This window comes from Chinchilla lanigera, unplaced genomic scaffold (assembly GCF_000276665.1).
Source record: "Chinchilla lanigera isolate Chin_1 unplaced genomic scaffold, ChiLan1.0 scaffold00007, whole genome shotgun sequence".
NCBI classification, from domain to species: domain Eukaryota; kingdom Metazoa; phylum Chordata; class Mammalia; order Rodentia; family Chinchillidae; genus Chinchilla; species Chinchilla lanigera.
The window spans coordinates 13,090,204-13,111,657 of NW_004955408.1; the positions used below are offsets into that span (position 1 = coordinate 13,090,204).

The window sequence follows — 21,454 nt, forward strand, 5'->3', positions numbered from 1 at the left end:
CACCTGGGCCCCAATCTGAATAGTGTTATATTTTTAAAGCAATATATTTTTCATTTACATTTGTTATTATTATCCCTTCCCCAATTCTGAAACACTAAGAAAGCTCCATGAGGTCAGGAAACATGTCTCTCGATCTGGAGATATGTCTGGATATACTAGCATTTATTTTAATCTATGAACCTCTAACCTGTAGTTTATCTGGCCGGTCCTGAAAACAGTGCATAGCATATAGTAGAAGCTCAATAAGTACTTGTGGAAAGAAAAAAAATGAGTGACTCCCTGTCCAAGAAGACCTAGCTAGTGTGATCAACTTTAGTGAGCTGAGTGTGTTTATGAGAAAGTTCCATGCCAATGATCACAATAATAATAACAACTTACATGGTGTACATTATGTTCAAACTGGAAGAGCTACCTGATTCTAAGCACCAAATATATGCTAAACCCAATCCCAGGTATTTTGATCCTCACTATCCTTCAAAATAGAAACGACTTTTCCCATTTTGAAGATGGGCCATGAATCTTCCCATTTTGAAGACGGGAAAACTGAGCCCCCTCAGACCTAAACATTAAGTAGCAGTCCAGAGATTTGATCCTCAGTCAATAGAATTCAAGGTCTATGCCTTTTCTATCATACTATGCCTTCTCAAGATTTCTTTCTGGATTAGTGCCTTTTTCCAGTGAAATAAATACACAAGCAGTCCATTTTTCAAAGTAAATGAGGACATATGAATGCAAACATTGCTCCAGCAAAAGGTAAAACAATTGATATGTCATATTGTTGTCATTTTTTAATCCGAAAAGTTAATTGTGGCACCAAGTAAAAAACTGGGTAGGTAAATGAGCTTAGAGTAATACATAGAGGATTCACTGTAGATAATCAAGAAAAGTAAAGTAAATGAGACATGAAATATTAAAAATAGTGCTTTTTATTAGGCAGTGGGGGGATGAGGCTAGAAAATGCAAAGCTAATGCCTCAGTTTGCAGATCTGTCAAACAGAATCTGTAAGAAAAGAATTCTTGCAAATATTTGACCTTAAGGTGCTCTAAAACTTTGCAAGAGCTATGGGGTTGTGAGTTACTATGAAATTCCCAGTCATGTGGAATTCTGTTCGTTTCATTTTGAGGTGTTCATACGCCTGGATCAGGATGCTGGTTTTTATGATAATATGTGGGCAGACAGAACAGGGTGGTCACAGTCCTGCAGCCACAGAAAGAGGGACTTAACATTTCTGAAGGTATTCTCAAATGCGTGCCACACATCCAAAATTAGAATCTGGTTTTAAGAAACCAGATTGTGCACATTGTGGGGGAGAAGGTAGGTTTTTGACACGGTAGGCAATAGCTTCAAAGTTAACCAAGTGAATGCTTAGCCAACTTTTTCCTAGAGAACTTTCCAGTAAAAAAAAGACACTGCTCACCTTTTATCTTCCTTTTTGTCTTTGTGATGAGAATGAGCATATATTTGTGTGTGCACGTTACCTAAACTGAGACAGGTCCGGAGTTCTTCAAATTAACTTTCCATGCTGTGAGAGAACTTCAGCCAATAGTGTATTCAAAGTATTAAGGGCAACATGTTACAATACTGCTAACAGCAGCATACTAGTGAATAGGAAGCATATTTTTGCTGGGGTACTTGTCAATAGTTTACCCATTGAACAATAATAAATAAATCGCAAGCAGTATGATTATCTAGTCTGCAAATGGAGTTTAAAAAAAAAAAAAAGACAGCATTAGTCCATCTTGGTTGCTTTGGAAAAGTGTACAAGAGAGCAACCTTCTGACCATAACAATGCCGGGCTGCAGTAGTAACAACCTACATGGTGTACAGGAAAGCTTAGGGTCTACCCCAGTGCAGACCATCCAGCCCCAGTGGGACATTCGTTGTCCTAAGAGGAGAAACCATATGAAATAGAGGCCACTGATACCTTGAAACAAGATATCCTAACATTTTCCTTGATTATTTTCAATTATTAATATAAAAAGAAAAGAAAAAGTTGTTTTAATCTTAAAAAGTCACATCCTCAGTGCCCCATGTTCACGGCCTTCAGAGGACCTCTTCAACTCATCCACTCACCCATCCCCATGCACAGTATATCCACATCGGTCAAGCAAACCGCAAATGAGCAATAAAAAAGTTCTGTTCTTGAGGGATTCTCAATACTGATGAAAAGAGCAATTTTTAAGAAAATCACCTCCACCAAAAATCAAAAATCCTGTCAAAGTCCTATAAAATATGTACAGCGACCATATCCAGATTAAAAACGCCTGCGTGCACTTTGATTACTATTTTCACGTTCCCTCTGGCCTGGCACTGAAAGTGTTAAAGAAAACAATAAAAGAACAAGTGAGTGTACGGAGTAGGATTTACTGGCATTTACTTTTAATCTATGGCCCTCCACTCTGTAGCTTATCGGGCCTCTGTCAGTCCTTTTTCCTCCTTTATATTTCATGAGGAGCCCCCCATGCTGCTACTGAGAGACAGAGCCCAAGTGTCCATAAGCTTTTTGTCAGGTAAAAAGAGAAGAAAAAGGAAAGGAACAAGAGGAAAAGCAAAGCTAAGAGGCATCTATTAGATGTCACTAGGCTTTTGTATTCATGTCAATGATTCAGGATTAGAGTATTTGAAATAATCTTATTGAGAGGAATCAAAAGGCCCACCGAGTGAGAGGCAGCTCTGTAGCATATGGCAAAGGCACGGACAATATCTTATTAAAGATGTGTTGGCTAACGCTATTACTTTATATTATATTACAACGCTATTGTGCCTCAAACAGTTAGCAGGATGGTATAGTTACCGTGTACCATTTTGGAGGTTATTGTGTGGGACTGAGCTATATAATTTGCCAGTTTGTCTAGTTAAGTCATTATAAGTAGGGCTTTGGGGCACATTTGAACTAGAGGCAAGCACTTCACCTTCAAAAATAAAAATTCCCCAAGCATACTGAAGACCACTCTGTTCCCACTGAAAGTGGAATACATAGGCAAAGATGAAACATCAATGGCTTGTCCTTCCCAAGAATCAGCTGAATTAAGTTTATATCATTTGCGATGAGTGTCCCCCCTCTCTCAAAGGAAAATATGACAGGGTTTTTTCTTTTACTTGACTCCTTTCCCCATGAAGAATATATGTACACAAACACACACACACACACACACACACACACAAAAAAAAAAAAACACACTCAGCTCCACACTTTAGCAGGATTACGGCAATTAAAATTCTATTATATGAAGTACTGTAATGTTAAAACCATTTCCTTCTGGATAAAGGCTTGTAAAAGGAGAAATGGCTTGCAAGGTAAATTTATCTTCATCTACCCACAACTTTAAAGACAGCAAGCAACCAAAGACAATCCTTTACTGTTCACTATATTTCACTGACTGCAATAGGAGTATTGGGTCACTTTCATACTGTCCTGGACAGTGTACAGTTACAAAATTTGTAAAGAGAGGAATGGGATAGGGACAGGGCAGGGCAGACACGAGAAGAAGGAATTGGTAGGCTATCTTAGATAACGTCTCTGCAAATTAAAATAAACAAAGTACCATCTCTTTATGCCAGAACTTCTGAATGGAGTTTTTTAAATATTTTTTTTTTACTAGAGAGTTTGGTTGGGGGCTCATAGTAGGAAAAAAAGAGGGGAATTTTTATTACAGAGAGTTGAACTTAAGGCAGGTATTTTTTTCCCCAATTCAATCAATTTCTTTTAGAAAAGTAAAAGCATATTTAATCCACTGATATGTTATCATCACAAACTGTGCAAAGTTGCTAATATGACACACAGGGGTCTTTGTACTGCTGCCCTATACGTATTTTTCCAGAACTATTACAAAAGCAAAGTTATGATGACATAAGATAAACACCCACACCATGAGCTGACACTCAGGCCATGTTATACACATACATTGCTGATTCTCTGAAGCTCCATTAAATAACATTTCTTGGAAGTCACTGCCATTATTTCCATTACAGGAAAACCACTGTGACTCATTATACAGTGTCTGTAGTAGTATTATACCATGTAAAAGTACTTTGCATTATGATATATTGTCAGCATATTTGAAATGCATTTTAATGTATCCTGACTGTGTATTTGAGAATAGCTGATAGCAAATGGAATGTAGACTGCTATTAGCTTATTGTATTAGTTATTTTCTTATCACAGTAGCAAACTGCACACAAATGTACAAGGCTCATCTCATATTTAGAATGGTGTTATCTGATATGTGATAAAATTTAGAATGATACTTGCTCAGATAAGTCTCACTGCTAATAATCCCACAAGAATTCTCCCTGAGAAAACAAATATTTAAGCACATGAGGGTTAATGTACAATCGTAAATTCATGCTCTGTGTGGATGCTGGCTTTCCCTTTTTAAAAAATGCAAACCTCTCAAAGCAACCAAAAAGACAGCAATTATGCAGCCTGGGGCAATTTTGAAAAGTAAATTCCTCTTCCTTTTATTTTAACCCAGCAGTCAAGGTTAGGAAATCAGGTAGTTTGAAAAGGTTTTATCAGAGCTCTGAGAAATGCATTTACACCTTTGTTTCTTTGTGACCCAGACAGTTATTTGCGTGTTGTGCAGAATGATTATGTTGGTGGTTGGACCCTCTAAAAATTGGAGCAAGACCAAAATAATAAGAGTTGAAAGGGTAATGAAATGAAGTCATGAAACTCTGACTAAATGCCTTACTTGCAACATTAATAAAAGTACATCTTTAAATTCACATTAGTTGAGCTTTATTTTTATGGAAAACAAAAAGAGAAACATTTTAATGAATTTTGGGATTTACCACTGATGATTTAAAAAACAGAATGAAATGTCTTCCTGCTCTTAGGGGAATTTATACCCCACACTACCTTCTCCCAGTGGTAAGAAATGCACTTTTATATCCTAAGTCTAAAGTTTGACTATGATTGTTCTCCTGTTGTATAGACAGGCTTATATGTCATATAAACACATTAAGGTCAATTTAGTCAAAAAAATTAGCTTGGTGATAAAGACAACATGACACTTTTCTGAAACATCTTAGCACTGCAGTTTTACCTCTTACAATGAGTCTTCAATAAAAGTTTTTCTCTGAACAACCCTAGCGTGGTTAACACTTTCTGCTGGAATGATATACTTCATGTAAAATCATCAGGTAAAGTGAGCATTCTAATATTTTCCTCAGAGGCTGGGGATTTAGCTCAGCTGCACAGCATCTGCCTGGCAAGCGCAAGGTCGTGAGTTCGATTCCCAGTACCAGAAAAAAACAAAACAAAACAAAAAAACTAATATTTTCCTTACTTAACATTCTACTTCAGACAATAAGCATAACACATATCCAATTCATATTAGCTAAATGAAAGTGCTCTAGATGTGAGTGATCTTTCAACAATTCTGGAAAATACAAACATAAGTTCCTCTTCTGTCATTGTTTTGTTTTTCTTTTTTAATTTTAAAGAGAATAAAATTTTTTTAAAAACAATAAAAATAATACAGGACTTCAAAAAGATAAGAAATTAACAATGGGTTTTATATTGCATATTGTTATCTTCAAAGTAGTTGTTCAGATTACCAGATATAGGCATGCAAAATTGATCAAATAATTAAGCATTAACTTTTCCTCTCAATAAACCTCAACTGTGGATTGGATTATAAAAAGATTTGGTATTTTTATACAATGGAATATTGCTCAATTATAAAACGGATAAATGCAAGCTTTTATAGGTACATGGATGCAACTAGAGCCCATATGCATAAGTGAAATAAAGCAGACCCGCATGTGTAAACATTGTATTGTCTCCCTAATGTTTTTCTTCTTAAGCTCACCTTGGGTAAGTGTGGCCTGAAGTAATTCCAAACAGACTAGGATACTCATATTATAAAATTCATGTATTTCTTTTAACATTCAGACCTATATCCCATAACTGTAAAGAGACTACAAGGATTCTAATAACTGAAAGAGAAAGACATGGCAAATCTCTGAATATAAGAAAAAAACTCCAAATCATTAGAGGTATATTAATGACAGACCTTAAAATACATGTTTTAAATACTGCCTTTGAGGAAACCAAAACCTGCAGGTTACTTGAGTCAGTGTATATCCTGAAAGAATTAAGTCTACATTCACATGAGATAGGAATACATACTTTGGGAAGGAATTTTATCCTTTCTTAGTTCTACTGAGGAAAAAAAATTCACTCATTAACATCTAAGGATCCATAGTACAAGGACCTGAAGAATTGAGCCCTTCTTGTCTCCCTGACTTAATGGTCTAACTATTGCATCAATCACACAGATGCTACATTGAGGAAACAAACAAATATTGAACTGCTTCGTACCCCACAAACTGTAGCCAAAAACACCAGGACTCTATGCAGAAGAAAAGCAATAGTACAATGTGGAGAAAGAAATGTTTTTGTAAGACCTGAATTCATCCACGTCATCACTCAAAGATAGTTCAAGAAAATAAAGTTTTGTGAAGCAAATCAAGTGAGGATGGTAATCCTAACTATCAAGATATAGATTAATGCTCTCACTAAGTATACACAGTTCAAGAATTTATAAAGAAGTTTCCATATAGAATGTGAAAGATTTTTTGTTAACTCAGAAAAACTGGGTTCCCAATTCAGACTGCCCTATGTGACTTTTGTCATTGTCATCTTTTCTGATTCTTACAAAGTAACCCTAATTAAGAACCTCCCTCATTAGTCTCCCAGAAAAATTAGCACAGCTTATGCTAATTACTCCTGCAAAATTTAATAAACTCGTTGAAATGGGAATAGTCTAATGAGGTTTTATTTATTGAACTAAGATAACTCCAAAGAAAAAGGTTAGGACACAAGGATATCCACTATAGTATTAAACTACAACTCATTCAATTTCTAAACATGAATTTTATTGCAAACCTTTTAAATTCAAATATGAGTTAGTGTGTGACTATGTTAAATCAATCTCCATCTTAATTCAATAACTGGAAATCATTTTTTGCTTTTCACTTTAACAATAATTACCACACACAGCCCTCTACCTCGGTGATAATGAAATTTGCTGTTATTAGTTCCTGGTCATCAGCTATTAAACAACACATTTGACTTTCCTCCATATCTGCACAGCCCAAATATCAGGATCATTGGGCACAGCCTGTGTTTTGTGATCTTTAATCAAGCTTATTGGCATCAAGCAGAAATGTAACCTAGCAGTCAACACCAAACACACACCCTTCCTACATTTTATAGCAGTTTTCCTGTGAACTTCTTTGTAGTGACTTGACAAATCGTCATAAGTGCAGAAAAAGCATTCAGGTCCTACTTTTTTTACTCTGTTGCATGTCACTAGAAGGAAGTAGAAATTCATTTTCTAAGTTACAGAACACATCTGATTTTGCTAATTCCGCTTTCTGATAGAATATGTCCAGATGATGTTTCGCAAACACTGACAGCAAATAACAGCCAAAATTTGACACAGAAATAGCTTGTGCCGCACCATTACTGAGTGACCACAAAGCCTGGTCTGTTTCTCCTATAAACAGTTTTCCTTAAAAACCACTGCAGAAAGCTTTTTTTTTTTTTGATTGATACTCTGGACTGCAGTTTCTTTTTTTTTCTTTTTGGCACTGGGAATCGAACTCACAACCTCACGCTTGCCAGTCAGGCACTTGCACCACTGAGCTATATCCCCAGGCTGCAGAAAGTTTTTTGACTGCTAACATAGCACTGCTCTTCCAAATCCCAAAGGATGTGCAATGGGAGCTAAGACATCTTGATACCCAGTAGGTGACTGGCTGTTAAAAGCACGCTGAACTCATGACTGTCCGCACTCTTAGCTCTAGAACTGCAAATTGCATGTGTCTCGTAAAGATGATCACTATTACTACTGAACACAGGCCCCACAGCCTATTTTTATGAAATATTCAGGGATTTGCATTCATAAATTTGAAAGCAAATCAAACCCTAAGCACATAACAGGTATTACGCAATTGGTACAGGCGGAAATCAGAAACTATGAAATTCAGACTTGGTTGCCATCATTTTTTTCTCTTTTACAGCAATTTCATAGTTAAAAACTCTTCCCTAGTCTGCCCTTCCTTATATAAGTTCTTTTCTTGTTATTTTCTTCTCTTGGTAAAAATAGAAGTTTCACATATCTGCATGGACAGAGCTAGAGTTTTTTAAACTTTTGGCAGACCGAAGGACAAATAAATTCTGAAAACTCAGATGCAAATAAAAATAGCTAAAAGGGGTTTCACATACGAACTGGTAGCACCGCCTGGAAAGAGAGTTCATGTGAGACAGTGGCAACGATCGGCACGTAAACACGTATGCACACAGACCATGTTTCAGATGTTTTTAAAGGACTGCTCCAGCTAAAGAGACCACAATTAGCTACACACTCTTTTCTACTTGTGCAACCAAAAAGGGGGGATAAAATGGATAAATGTCACAAGTAATATCTCTAAAGCCACCAACAGCATAAAGTGCATACTTATTTTGCCTAAATTGTTTGAACTACCCCAACCAAGAAAAGGTTTTAAGTACCCTACTGGGACAGATGCAAGGCGGCAACAATAGAAGCCACACTAATGCAACCCAGGTAACACAATCCTGTTTCAAACACACGGGCTGGGCTAATTACAGCACTGCTGAGTCAAGTTTCTTATGCCATTGCAACCCACAGGAACAGGTCAAAATCAAATGTTATTCAAACCACAGTCATATCAACGTTCTATATCAGAGTCACAATTTAAAACCAAATGAAGAAGTTAAAAGCTTTAACCCATTCACAAGCAAAAAAGTGTTTTCATTGCGGGTGGCAAGGTAAGGTTCTGGTCATCATTTAAACCAAAGGGAACTGTGTGGTAGAACAAAATGTTTACAGTTTCAAAGTTCTGGGGGCTACTTGGGGCTGGTTCTTTGATCAGAGTATGTTCTTTTCAATAAAAGGATAAGAAAAACCAGCTCAAAATAAGGAATGTTATTTTGAAGAGTATACCTAAATGAAACAAACAGAGTAAAGGTTATATTTATTTTGGACCTTCCTCATTTGAAGACTTATCTTCCATTGCAGAAAAAGCAATTACATGAATGCCGTATCTGCTCTCGAAGATAAACATGCTACCCTAATTCTATAGGCAGCATACAATGTCACTGTGCATTACATTTTCCCATCTTTTAACTGTGAATCAATTTATTATTACTTACATCAAGTGAAAGTACATTTTAGTGAATATCAGTTAAAGATATTTAATTAAAATATCCAAATGAAATGTAACTTTTATAAAACTACTTGGCAATCAATATTAAGTTAAAGCATGAAGACCAGCATAGGACAAAAGTCAACAATCTTGGGCATTAAGTACGATGAAGCAAAGTAACCATCTTGTATCTTTAGCTGAAAAATAGATAAATCAAACCCAAAACAGTTGAAGAATTTGAAAAATGAGTCCCCCCCCCCTTGGGTGTTGTTGTTCTTGTCAAAAATCAATATTACCAAAACCCCAAATGAGACTTTTGTTTGTTGATTCCCTCAATGAGAGGATCAGTCTGTCTTATTTATAAGACTCTTTCTCCAACTAGCAGATGATGCTAGCCCTTTTCCTAGCTGACGACTGACAATATCTATAAAGCTTCCAGGCCATTTAACTCTCAATGAGTAATGCTATGTAACAAATGGTTTATCATACATGTTTCTATACAATGAATTTCAATAATTAAAATGTAAAATGAATATTTGGAATGCGACTTTACATAACGTGTGCACATGCTGGCTCAAAATTGCTCTGAACAACTAAAACAGATTTATTGTTCTATAGTGATTTAGTTGGTCATGTCAGATTACTAATATGGATCTGTTTAAAAACACAATAATTAAGACAAGCGAGATAAATTAATCAAGTTACAATACAGTATGGGCTGCAATCAAACCCGGGAAATAACAGTAGAAAATCTTGGTTCACAGATCTCTTTAAACTGCTTTTATGCATAAATAAAACCTTAAAATGTAGATGGATTACATCCAACAGAACTACTGTAGCTAAAAGTGATAATGATTCAAACATTTTTCAAATAAAAGTTAAATATTTATAAGCACCCAACCACATTTCATAAATCACAAACTATTATTATTTTATTTCTGAAGCTTCCTGGCACAGCGTGAGGATTGAGCCACAGAAAGTCAGAAATGAAAAAAATATTCCTTTAGGAGCATGAACCAGACACAGAACTGGAGTAATCTAAGAAAAAGGCCTCCAAAGAACATTCGTATGGCTTTCCCAGGAATCGCAAGCCGCCGGCACAGCATAAGTCATGACCAACAGGCAAATTTCGGCCACAAGGCAGGTGTTTCATGATAATGAAGAATAAGAATCCAGTGAAAGAAGAGTGGTCCCTACCTGTCAATTATCACTGGATCTGAAGGAGTCTCATTTCGGTTGCCGCAGCTTTTCTTGTCACAACAGCGGCTATGGAGCAAAAGCGAAAGGATTTAGTACAACCATTGCAATGTAAAATCATCATTTAAGCAGACAGAAGGTTCAAATTGCTGGGTTGCAAATGCTAGAATTACCACAAAGCCATACCTGGCAATCAACGGATCCCTGGGACAGAAAATTCTATTTGGGTCACCTATGGGTTAATGGCCAGGCTTAACCTCTCCCTGCTCAGAGTGGGAGGGAAGCAGAAAGGTTCTCCCGGAGCCAGGGATGACGGCCCTGCGGTGGGGTCTCTCTATCGCTGCCTGCGGTGTTGGCAGAGTTCAATGTGAAGTGCATTATTATTACATCTACCCAGTAAGAATATTCAAGCTTGTGGGTGGCTCAAACATTCTTCCCACAAGATCACACTAATTTTGTGGAATGCATCAATAATGAGGTTTGAGTGATTTCTCCCCCTACAGTTATTTTGTATTAAATGGATTCCTTTTTCTTCTCTTTTCTCTTTTATGGGTGGCATTTCCTTCAACTACAGACCTCCCCCAAATCCTACAGTGGTAAATGTTTGCTTTTGAACTGTCTTCATGTGAATAAAGATTTCACAATAATTAAGACAAGGAAGAGATAACAATAAAGAAAGTGGAGGTTCATATTCACAGTCCTCTGGCTTTTAAGATCATCACTAGGAACTATTCAAGCTTTCTGGGAGCATTGTGGACAATGGACCCCATGATTAACAAGCCATGATCTTCTTTATTAAGTCATAGAAAGAACAGCTAGGAGCGAAGTAAGCACCTGCTACAAAAATCCCACCCAGTGGTGACCTTAAGGCTGCCAGCATTTTTTAGACTGAGGTCCTTCTAAAGGGTGACAAATTTGTGTTTTTGAAAAGTACCCACAATAAACAGAAAACTATCCATCTAACAGCTGTTTGTAAATAGCAAATATGTCCCTTGGCTGGTCTACACCCAGGGGTACACTATGAAAGCATATATTTCATCAGTCAAGAAGGTGAGGAGGTTATCCAAGGGTTAGACTTTGCCATGCACCACCAGTAAAAACAGTTCCTTTCTCCATCCTCTTACACACACATGTATACACACACACACACACACACACACACATACACACACACACACTTGAGACTTGGTGATTCATGCAACCTAAATTTAGAGAACTGCTGGAGGGAAACAATACTGAACTGCATTTTCAGGACCCAGAATTATACTCCTGCATAGAGAGTCTTTCACCAAATTTGGGACGTCTCCTTCCTCACCAGAACTTTATCTCTGAGGAGAACCAGCTTCTAGACTTGGCTCTAATTCTTCAAAAAGCAATGTTAAAAACTCTATCTCCACTGTCAGCGCCCCAGCTAAAACACCTCCCCATCCACCTGGTAGTCATGCCCTTCCTAATACACAGGAAACTATCTCCTCTGGGCCTCAGGTCTGCTATACCAGAACACTGTGTATAGAAAGCACAAAGTATGCAGGTATCTGGGAAACAAATAAGGGATCAAGGGAAAAGGGAGTACAAGCTGTTGGAATGCATGCAAAAGAAATAGTTTAAAAAGTAAACATAATTGCCTACATCTGTATTTCCCAGGCTTGCTAGAATAGGATAAGGGTTAAAAACACTGGCTCTGGGACCAGACAGAGCTACCAGTATCATCCTGAGCAATGTAATCCACCTGACCATCTTTGTTTTCTTATTTGTAAATTGGGGCAATTAGGGGACCTACATCTAAGTGCTCAAAGATTCCATACCATAAGGGTGCAAAGCTGGGGCTCCCTGGCCAGCCCTACTGAGAGCTCAAGGAAGAGCAGTATCATTACCATTCCCTGTACCTCCTGCAACCACTTTCTTCTCCACACCTGAGCAAACTTGTCCAGTGCTGTATAGATAAAGCAGGTTTCCAACAGCAGTCCATTAATAGATCCCAAGTCTCCATCACACAGGGAGGAAAACTGACAGACGGAAAGGCTTATTTCTCCTTTGTTTTCTTTTACAAAGACAGCAAGTGAGCAAGGCAAGCTCCTAGCTGCTGTTCCCTCACCCTGGTCCTGCCTGGATGAAGTGCCCAGAAGGCATTCTTCTAACTTGCTTTGATGATGTCTGTGGACAAGACTCTACCTCTTAAGCCTAACCAAGTCTCTCCTTCCTCATTGCCCCTGGCCTTATACTATTCACTTTCATTGCTCTGTTGGATCCTGCAGCAGCCTCCCACCTGGTCTCATTGCCTCCACTCTGACACCTCCAAAATATCCTCTCATATGTCCATGGGACTCTGTCACTTCATGGTAACAGACCTTTGAATAGTTCCCCACTGCAGTTAGAATAAACCTGTGATATGACACGACGCCACACCACCTTCCAGCCTCCTGTGCCTGCCCTCCAGCTTGCCAAGCTCTGGGATGCACTATGCTCAATCAAGCCTTCAGTTCAGGCCCAACCATGCTCCCCTGCTGGCCAGCCCATCCTCTGACTCTTCCCTAGTTTACTAACCTCTCCCATCCCTTGTGCTCAGTCTGATCCTCTTCCTCAGAGAGGTTTTCCCTGACACCCTGCCCTTATCTAATTAGGATCCTGCCAGGGTGTTTTCTTTTGAGGCACTTAACAAAATGCAAATTACATTGTTACATCCGTACTTTTGTATTTTTTTGTTGTGTCTTATCCCCCCCAACTCATACAATTCATAAAACAAAGAACTGTCAATTTTATTTACCAAATGGGTACCATAATGTCTGAGATAGAATAGAAAAGCTCAAATACTGAATGACTGAATGACTTCATGAATGAATATGATGTCCTAAGGAGAAATGATAATGCAGAAGAAAAAGAGAGTGACAGATAAAAGAGACCAAACTGACCCTCATACCAGACATTGTTGATGAAAGGAAGGTGCACCCCACCCATCCCACATACCAAACCACTCCCCCCCCGAAACAAGTGCCACACTAGACCTGAGATGTGCTTTTTGACTTCAACATGGTCCTCATCTTTTAAAATAAAAACTTCCCTGAGGACAGCAAGATGAATATAAGCCATGCTTCTATGCTGTGCCCCAAGGAACCCAGGGAAACAGGCAGGTACAAAGAATGGAAGTATAGAATAGAAATAAAACAGGGAAAATGAAGAAAAGAGAAAAAAAAAGAATGTGGAGCTAGGGATCACTTAATATTTATTTTTTAAAAACTTTACGCAAAGCATGAGAACCAGCTCAGCTGGATGTGGTGGTGCACATCTGTAATCTCAGCTACTCAGGATGCAGCTCAGTACTCCAGGTTCAATCCCTACAGCCTCAGCAAAATGAAAATAAAAAACTCAACCAATTTACTGATTCTTGGGTCATCACTGCATTACCTACTTATTATTTCTAAAATATGCAAATCAGGCTTCTGTTCCACACCCCTGAGCAGCCACAAAATAGTGTCTGTAGTATGATCTTATTAACATACATGGCATCACATTAAAATATGTGTATATATGTGCCATAAGATATACATAGTTCGTAGAGAGATACATAGATAGATAGATAGATATCTCTCAAGACATACATGTGTACATGTACATATATGCGTGTCTTATGTATATATATCCATATTCAGGGAATATATTGCATCTGTACAGTATTAAAAAGAATGAAGTTGGGGAAGTGTTGCACCATTAAGGAAAGAGATCTACATTATATTGTGAATTGAGAAAAATAAGTTGTAGAAGAGTACACATACCATGGTCCCCTTTCTTGAAGAAAAATGAACAAGTGAAAGAGGGGAAGGGAAGACAGAATTTTTCACAAGCCCGATTCACTCCCCACTCCACACAAGTCTAAATGATGTCATTGCTTTAGAAGGCATACCCTGACTTCTACAGCATCCTCTAACTCCTTATCCTGCCGTGATTTTCTTCATAGAAGTCACTGTGTTGCATTTCATGTTTGTCTTCTTTTATGACCTCTCTTACTCTAATAGAAGCTGCACAGGGACAGACAGAAAATTAGACTATTTGGTCCTCCCCTACATCCCCAGCAACTGGAACTGAGCCTATCACACAGTAGATCTTCACAGCCTAGCATGCAGTAGATATTCAGAAAATGTTTTAAATTAATAGGAACTTGAAAAAGTTAAACTATAGGGAGTAAAACAGGCCCTGGAGAGACTGGATGACATATATTTCATTTTCATGATTCTTTAGTATTTTGCTTTGTGTTAACATGTTACTTTCCCATTAAAAAAATGAAAACTCAACCACAAGAAGGAAAATCCTTCTCCAGAACGCACTGACATCTACCCTGTAACTTCCATGCTCGCTTTGGCAGCACATATACCTGTAACTTCCTAGCACCAAACAGAGCAAGGACTGGTCCTTCATCCTCATGGAAGTCTTTCCTGCAGTGTGAGTTCTTCCTTCTACTAAACTCAGACCCAAAAAGATGAGCACCAAAAAAGATCTCCACTATGCACAAGACACGTGTTGACTAGGAAGGACAAACTGAAGGAACACATTCACAAACTGCTTTAGGATAAAATGAGGCTCATACTGAAGCAATCCAATAAGTAAAACAGTTGCAAATGCTCTTACACGGAAGTTACTGTATTACTAAGAGAAAACACAGCGATCATTAATTACGTCCCTATTATCCCAGAACCAAGGCCTTCAGCTTCAGCCGTCCGTGTGTCTGCATGGACTTTGTATATGTTCCTTAAAGCGGGCATTTATTACAGAGCTTTCCTGATTTGCTTTGTCATCAAAGCAGGATTCCAAAAGCCACCACTGTTTACACCCCTTCCCAATCCGCAACCCCAGGGACAGGAGAGCCATGTGGCTAGTCACAACAGTGGGTCCCCCACACCTGGGGTAGTGCAGACACTGTAGACTCAAAATAGTAGTCCTTTCCCCACCTGGGTCATGTGCCTCCCAGACAACTCTGCACATTCAGAGAGAGGCAAACTTCTAGGTGATGATTTCTAGTGAGCTGACTCACAGCTTCACAAACCGGAGTAAGGAATGAGTTATTTTTCTATTCTCCCGTGCCTGTCAACCCTATCTAAGTGCATAGCTTCAGTTCTCACCGGTAGAAAGGTGCCTTTGAGGTTAGCTATCTTTGACCCAGACTCTCTTCCCAGCTCTGGTCCATAGGCCCACCCCACCGCAGCCACACCACAGAAAAATCATGCCTGGACCACCAGTAAACACCTCTTCATGCACCCTTTGGAGCCCTCTTGTCTCACTGCTCTCCCATTCCTGCTGCAAAGACCCACCTACAAGTATGTCCTCCCTCCTCCATGGAGGCCCTTTGGCTCCATCTTGCATCACAGTCCACCCTTTCTAGAGCCAAGTCTAGCAGTCGCTTACAAGTCTCAGCTCCCAGGCTAAACCATAAGCTCTCCTACCATGAGACCCTAGGTCTTCTGACCATTCCTTCCACAAGGCTTTGCACATAGTAGGTGCTAAAGAATGGGTAAAGACAGTCTTAACCACCACAACTAGAAGGACCAAAGTACACTCGTGATTAGTAGACCCTTCCTTTGAATATTCCCTTGTCATCCTTTACTCTGAGCAACAATGTACCAAATAAATTAGACAGTGCAGATATGGCTACTACTGTTTCTATTAATAATAATAGACATTCAGTACTGACTGTGTCAGGTATTGTGATATGCACATGTGGTAGCTGTAACATTTAATCTTAACTACCACCCTATGAGATAAATAATATTAAAACCCAGTTTTACGCATGAGTCAAAGAAAGCACAGAGGAAAACTCAAGTAACTTTCTTGCCTTCAAGGCGCTTAGCCCAACAACAAAAACAAAACAAAAAAAACAGAAAAGAAAAAAGAAAGACAGACTCAGCATACCACTGCGGGGTACTGAGAACTGCGAAGGAAAAGCACAGTGCATACAGGAGTGCAGGAAAAGGACATGCCTCGGGCCAAGGGCCAGTGTGCTTCCCTGAAGAAGCCATGGGTATTTGAAGGCTTAGAAAATCAGAATACACTAGGAAAAGCATATCAGTGGACTAGGCTCACCCTGAGGACTCGTGGCCCTACAAAAAACCAGGCACTGATAATGGAAGAAAGCCCTTCCTTAAACAGAGTGCCTGTCCCCAGCAATAATTGTCTCATGCACTGTACATGGAGAAAATCCACTTCATGCAGCCCCCTTAGGAACTGGGAACTAGGTTCACTTAGCAAGCAGAGCTCCTATTTTCCATTCACATTTAAACATAAGTTTTCAGGGTCCCCTTATAATCAAATCTCTTACAGTGTCCTTTATAGACTCTAAAAGATCACTCATGGGACCATATTATTTTAAGAACTTCACAGCCAGGTACAAGTAAAACATAATAATGATTGATATGATAGATTCCAGCTCCCCAAAAGGCAGGGACAGCCCCAGAATCCTGTGGAAGAGCTCCATGTCAGCAAATTAGAGGAGGGTTTGTCTCCGAGTGGTAATAATTATAACCCAATGGTGGCAATTGCTTGGGCCAGCCCACGCAATGGAGTCACTTTCTCTACAGAACAAAATGGGATTTTAAAATTTGCTGCACCTGAGACCTGACTCTCTGGTGACTTTTTAAATTTCCTTTTTCTTGTTCCTTAGCCTGCAACAAAACAGAATCACACCAAGCCCTTCCTTATCTATCTAAATTCTGTCTCCTTTACCATACCCAACATGCTATAAATATACAGCTTTTGTGACATCAGTGCAAAGTTTTATTGTGCTGTTAGCTTTGATAGAAAGCACTGCAGAAAGTTGTTTAGAAATTAAATATCTAAAACAGGCTATTTTAAAATCCAGCGCCCTCACTATTTCATGTCTGCAATGAAGAAATTTCATCTTGGGGAGAGCAAGCTGTCTTTCACACCATATGGCTAATGGTGGTGCATAGCAATTAGCCAGGCTGATTAATGGTGAACAGACTCTAATTTTATGCTTATAATTGAGCCTGCATTTGCACCCCTGGTGCAAATTCAGCACATCCCAACTTCCACTTACAACAGGCAAGAAATCAAGAGAAATAGGATGGTGTGGAAAGTGAGAATTTTTTTTTTCCTAAAGCCCCCTAAAGAGCATCAGATTTGCAATTTAAAAGACTGTTAGCCACACAATAGATGACAGGTTTGTGTAATGGGGTCATGGCAGCCTGGTAAACAAACAAGTACCCCATACACATCTATAGGCAGCCAGAAAAGCGGTAATCTGTAACATTAGTTGGATGACATTTTGAATATGGGTTTTCCCTCTAAGCCTCGCAGTACAAACAGTGTCATTTGCCTTCAGTGGCTTGAAATTTTTATTTTTACTATTTTTACGCTTCTGAAAAATAGAGATAACATCAGCAGTAAAGCACACCAACCAGCATAATAAAGCACTTTGGACCAATGAATTTTAAAAACAAGAAAAATATAAGCTGCATTAATAGAGGGTAGGCCTATGTGTGAAAGGCATAATATATCTTTAGGTATTTTAAGAACAGAATTATTTCTAGCATAGCCAAAACATGTACAGATGTGAGATGTAAATCTATGATATACAAATATTATTTGGCTTGTTGGTTAAGATCCATCGTCCTGTCTATTTCCTACTTTGCTAGAATCCCATGTAGTAGAACATGGAAAATTCAGTGTAATGGCGTGCTAATTATAGGAAGCTAAAATAATACAGCGTTGATTGAAAAAATAGTAAGACAAAGGAAACCATGTCTCTATGCTTTTCAAAATGAATTTTACTCATTTAATTCTAAAAGGTACAACTCAGCTTTATTAAACAATTGTTATATAAAGTATCACCCTAATTTTTGCCTACTGAAATAAGAATCCCATAACCATAATTTTGGGTTCTGTCAGAGCTTTAAAGTCAGAGAAAAACAACCTGTTTAGGGAATAATTAACAAGTTTTACAAATCACTGAAGTGAAAACTTGTGACACTCCTGCATATTTTAAAATAACATATTAGGAGTATTTTTAAAAGGGAAAAATGAAATTTTTATAGACATAGAAGTTAATATTGGGGATTTCACTCAGGAAGCACATTAAGCCCTTTTGACTTTCTTCCCACCTGTAGAGTTTTAAGATCACTTTCTTCACAAGGCCATGAGCAGCAAATAAAGGCCACCCATGCCGGGGTGGCAGCTGAGGTCCTAAACGGATTGGTCGGTGATAGTCAGCAGCCGAGCATGCTTTGTGCCAGGAAAAGCTGCACGGCTAACAAAGCAATTAGTAGCCTTTCTCTGATACACAGTGGCATCTTCATGCTTTATCCAATTACTCAGAATATACTGGGGGCAAAGTGCTGGTGTTATTTTATGAAGAATAAGAAGACAACTTAAGAGGCTGTTCCCTGCTCCAGTCCCTTGCGTGTGGAGGCCTAGCTGAATACAGGGAGGTGAGTGGGGTCCACTTGCCTGTTTTCCAATATAGTCTCAGTCCGATTACAGGTAAAAATAAAAGCACTCACTTCTAATATGAATTTTTATACTTCTCAGGAACTCATCTTGGCCATCTTTGCAAAAACACAAAACTCGCTGTCTCTAAGAAATATTAGCTACACTTTCAGTTATGTACAGGGTAACTACGAAGTCAAATGCAAGGAATGGGAAGAGAAAGAAAAGAAAAACACCACACTGGATGTGAGGAGAGATGACACCCAGGTATGAACGGTTACATTTTTAAGAGGAGAATTAAAAATGGGGGAACTATAATTTTTTACTTTGTCCCAACAGAAGCCTCTGCTGACTTCAGTAGAACTCTTACTCATTTTACCAGCAAAGCAGTGGAATCCATTTGTTAACAATAAACTAGTTTTGCTGCATTTTCTTTATTTGTATAGGAAAGAGGAGAAGACCATTAACAGGGTGATAGCAGAATGGAAGTAAATGTCTTTCAGCATGAAGTCCAAGAAATAATTTCAAACTACTGTGATATCTGACCCTTCACTATCAAGTACTCCTGTCTAACAATTCTTTTACATTATCTACTAGAAGCAAGATAAACGTATAACCAAAAATAGACCCGAGTTCATCTAAATGTACAGTATAAATTCATCTTCTCTTTACTAATGAAAGAGAAAGATCAAGGTATTGCTTACCTGCACATGATCTCATGCGTGAGCAAGACTCGGCACATTTCGGGGTTCTTGTCTTGGCCTTCATACACTATGGCCTGAAAGCAAAGGCATGGTTTCAGCTAAGTAGCAGAACACAAAGTATAACTATTAAGTTCTTGACCCATCCATCACTGGTGAGGGCCAGTGAGCTTTGGGGAGCCGACTGCCTCACTGAGAGGACTGTTTCAAAATACATGGTTCAGCATCAACCCAAATGAACTGGGAGAGAATATGATCCTCTTGGCCCCAACAACTACCCTTTAGAATGCACCTCTCTGGATCTGCGTGATAGGCTTCTGTTGTCAAGACAACCATAATTCTCCTTTCAATACAGAATAAAAATAAGCCTAATCAATATGGAGGAAAAAGCCAGAAGGTTGAGTAGATTGAGATACTACTGATCTAAAATGTAGAGCAGCATGCCGCTTAATATTTCAATGGTATGATTTTCCCTCCTCATTTTACTACTTCCGGCCCAAGCGTTTAGCATTTCCATGGTAATCAGTAGAAAACAAGTGTGGGTGAAGCAAATGAGTCCATTCACTCGCTGTGTCATTTTTCTAAGTGATTCATCCACCAGGGAATATCCCTCTTCCCACCAACAGGCTGAAAACGTGCTCTCAGGGGTGAACACCCACCCAAGGAATGCTCCCCGGCACAGGCTATGCGGGAGCTTTGAGCTATAGAGTTATCTCCCTAAACTAAGGAGAATTACATCTCCCTTTCAAAATCTGGCATCCCAAACCACCTCAGCAGCTTTTGTACTTTGTAGGCAAAGTGTTTGAGCCCACTTTTTCTATTGTGTGCACAAACATTTAGCTTCCTGACCCCAAGAAGTCTTCCTGAGAGCTCCGCTTCCTATGGACCTACATGTTAATACCTGAGCCAACAAAATACACACAGAGCTATTAGCAGAGCCAGGCTCTGCAATAGGATACATTTAGCTGATTTAACACTGTCTCACTGCATAATACTAATATAACACAGCTTCAGATTGTTAATAAAATTACTTTCACACATTCATATAACTCTCAGTTTCCTGGTGACAAAACTACTTCAATTAACCAGAGACTGTTCTTAGGTAGTATGTAAAGATGCCACAGCGACTGGTAGTTGGTTCTAATGGGCTTTGTTTTTGAACCTGGGACTTCCAGTGGCTGTATAGTGGGTACTGCTGAAAGCCAGCATATCTAGATCCTGGAAGCTGGTTCTGGGGATGACATCTGACCACAGGGCCGAACTTGGCAACAAATTAAGCATTAAGGAAATTAAATTTCATGAGAAGAAAACACTACTATTGTCCATCAAAACCATTTTTATGGCTAGCCTATCATCAGCCTGTATTGTTTAAAAATTATTTTTACTTTGACATATTTGTAGGCTTATGGAAGAGTTATAAAAATATACAACAAAGTCCACTATGTTCATATTCAGATTCCTCAGAGTTGTTTGTGTTCTATTTGTTTTGTTCATTTCTTTTTTTTTTCCCTAAATCACCTTTTAGTAAACTGCAGCCATGTCCTAAATATTTCAGTGTACTTCCTTCAAACAGGCAATCCTCTTACATAACTACAGTACAATGTACTAAATCAGAAAATTAACATTGATACAACACAATAATCTAATCTCCAGACCTTATTGATATTTATCAGTTACCCAATAATGCCCTTCGCTGCAAAAGAAAACCCAATACTAATCATTGTATTGACTTGTTATTTCTCCTTTACAATGGAACACTTTTGAATTTTTTTATTTTGCAACATCTTTAAAGAAGTCAAGTTAGTTATTTTGTAGAACATCCCTCAGTCTGAATTTTCCCAGTCACAGAGTAAAGTTTCGTCTTTCAGAAATACTACGGGAGACAGAGGGGAGCTGGGTTTCTGAGTTTCAGGTCTTGCTGGTGATTAGTTCCACTGCTAGCAAC

At 38.6% G+C, this 21,454-nt stretch overlaps 1 protein-coding gene across 1 annotated transcript in view; it reads right to left on the reverse strand.

The window, feature by feature from the left end:
* Ebf1 (early B-cell factor 1) overlaps nt 1-21,454 on the reverse strand; it is a gene marked incomplete at its 5' end in the record, with an annotated part of 385,808 nt that overhangs the window by 354,311 nt on the left and 10,043 nt on the right. Inside the window, 2 exon segments of the mRNA XM_013508845.1 lie at nt 10,379-10,447; nt 19,513-19,586. Coding sequence (XP_013364299.1) covers nt 10,379-10,447; nt 19,513-19,586 — 143 coding nt within the window.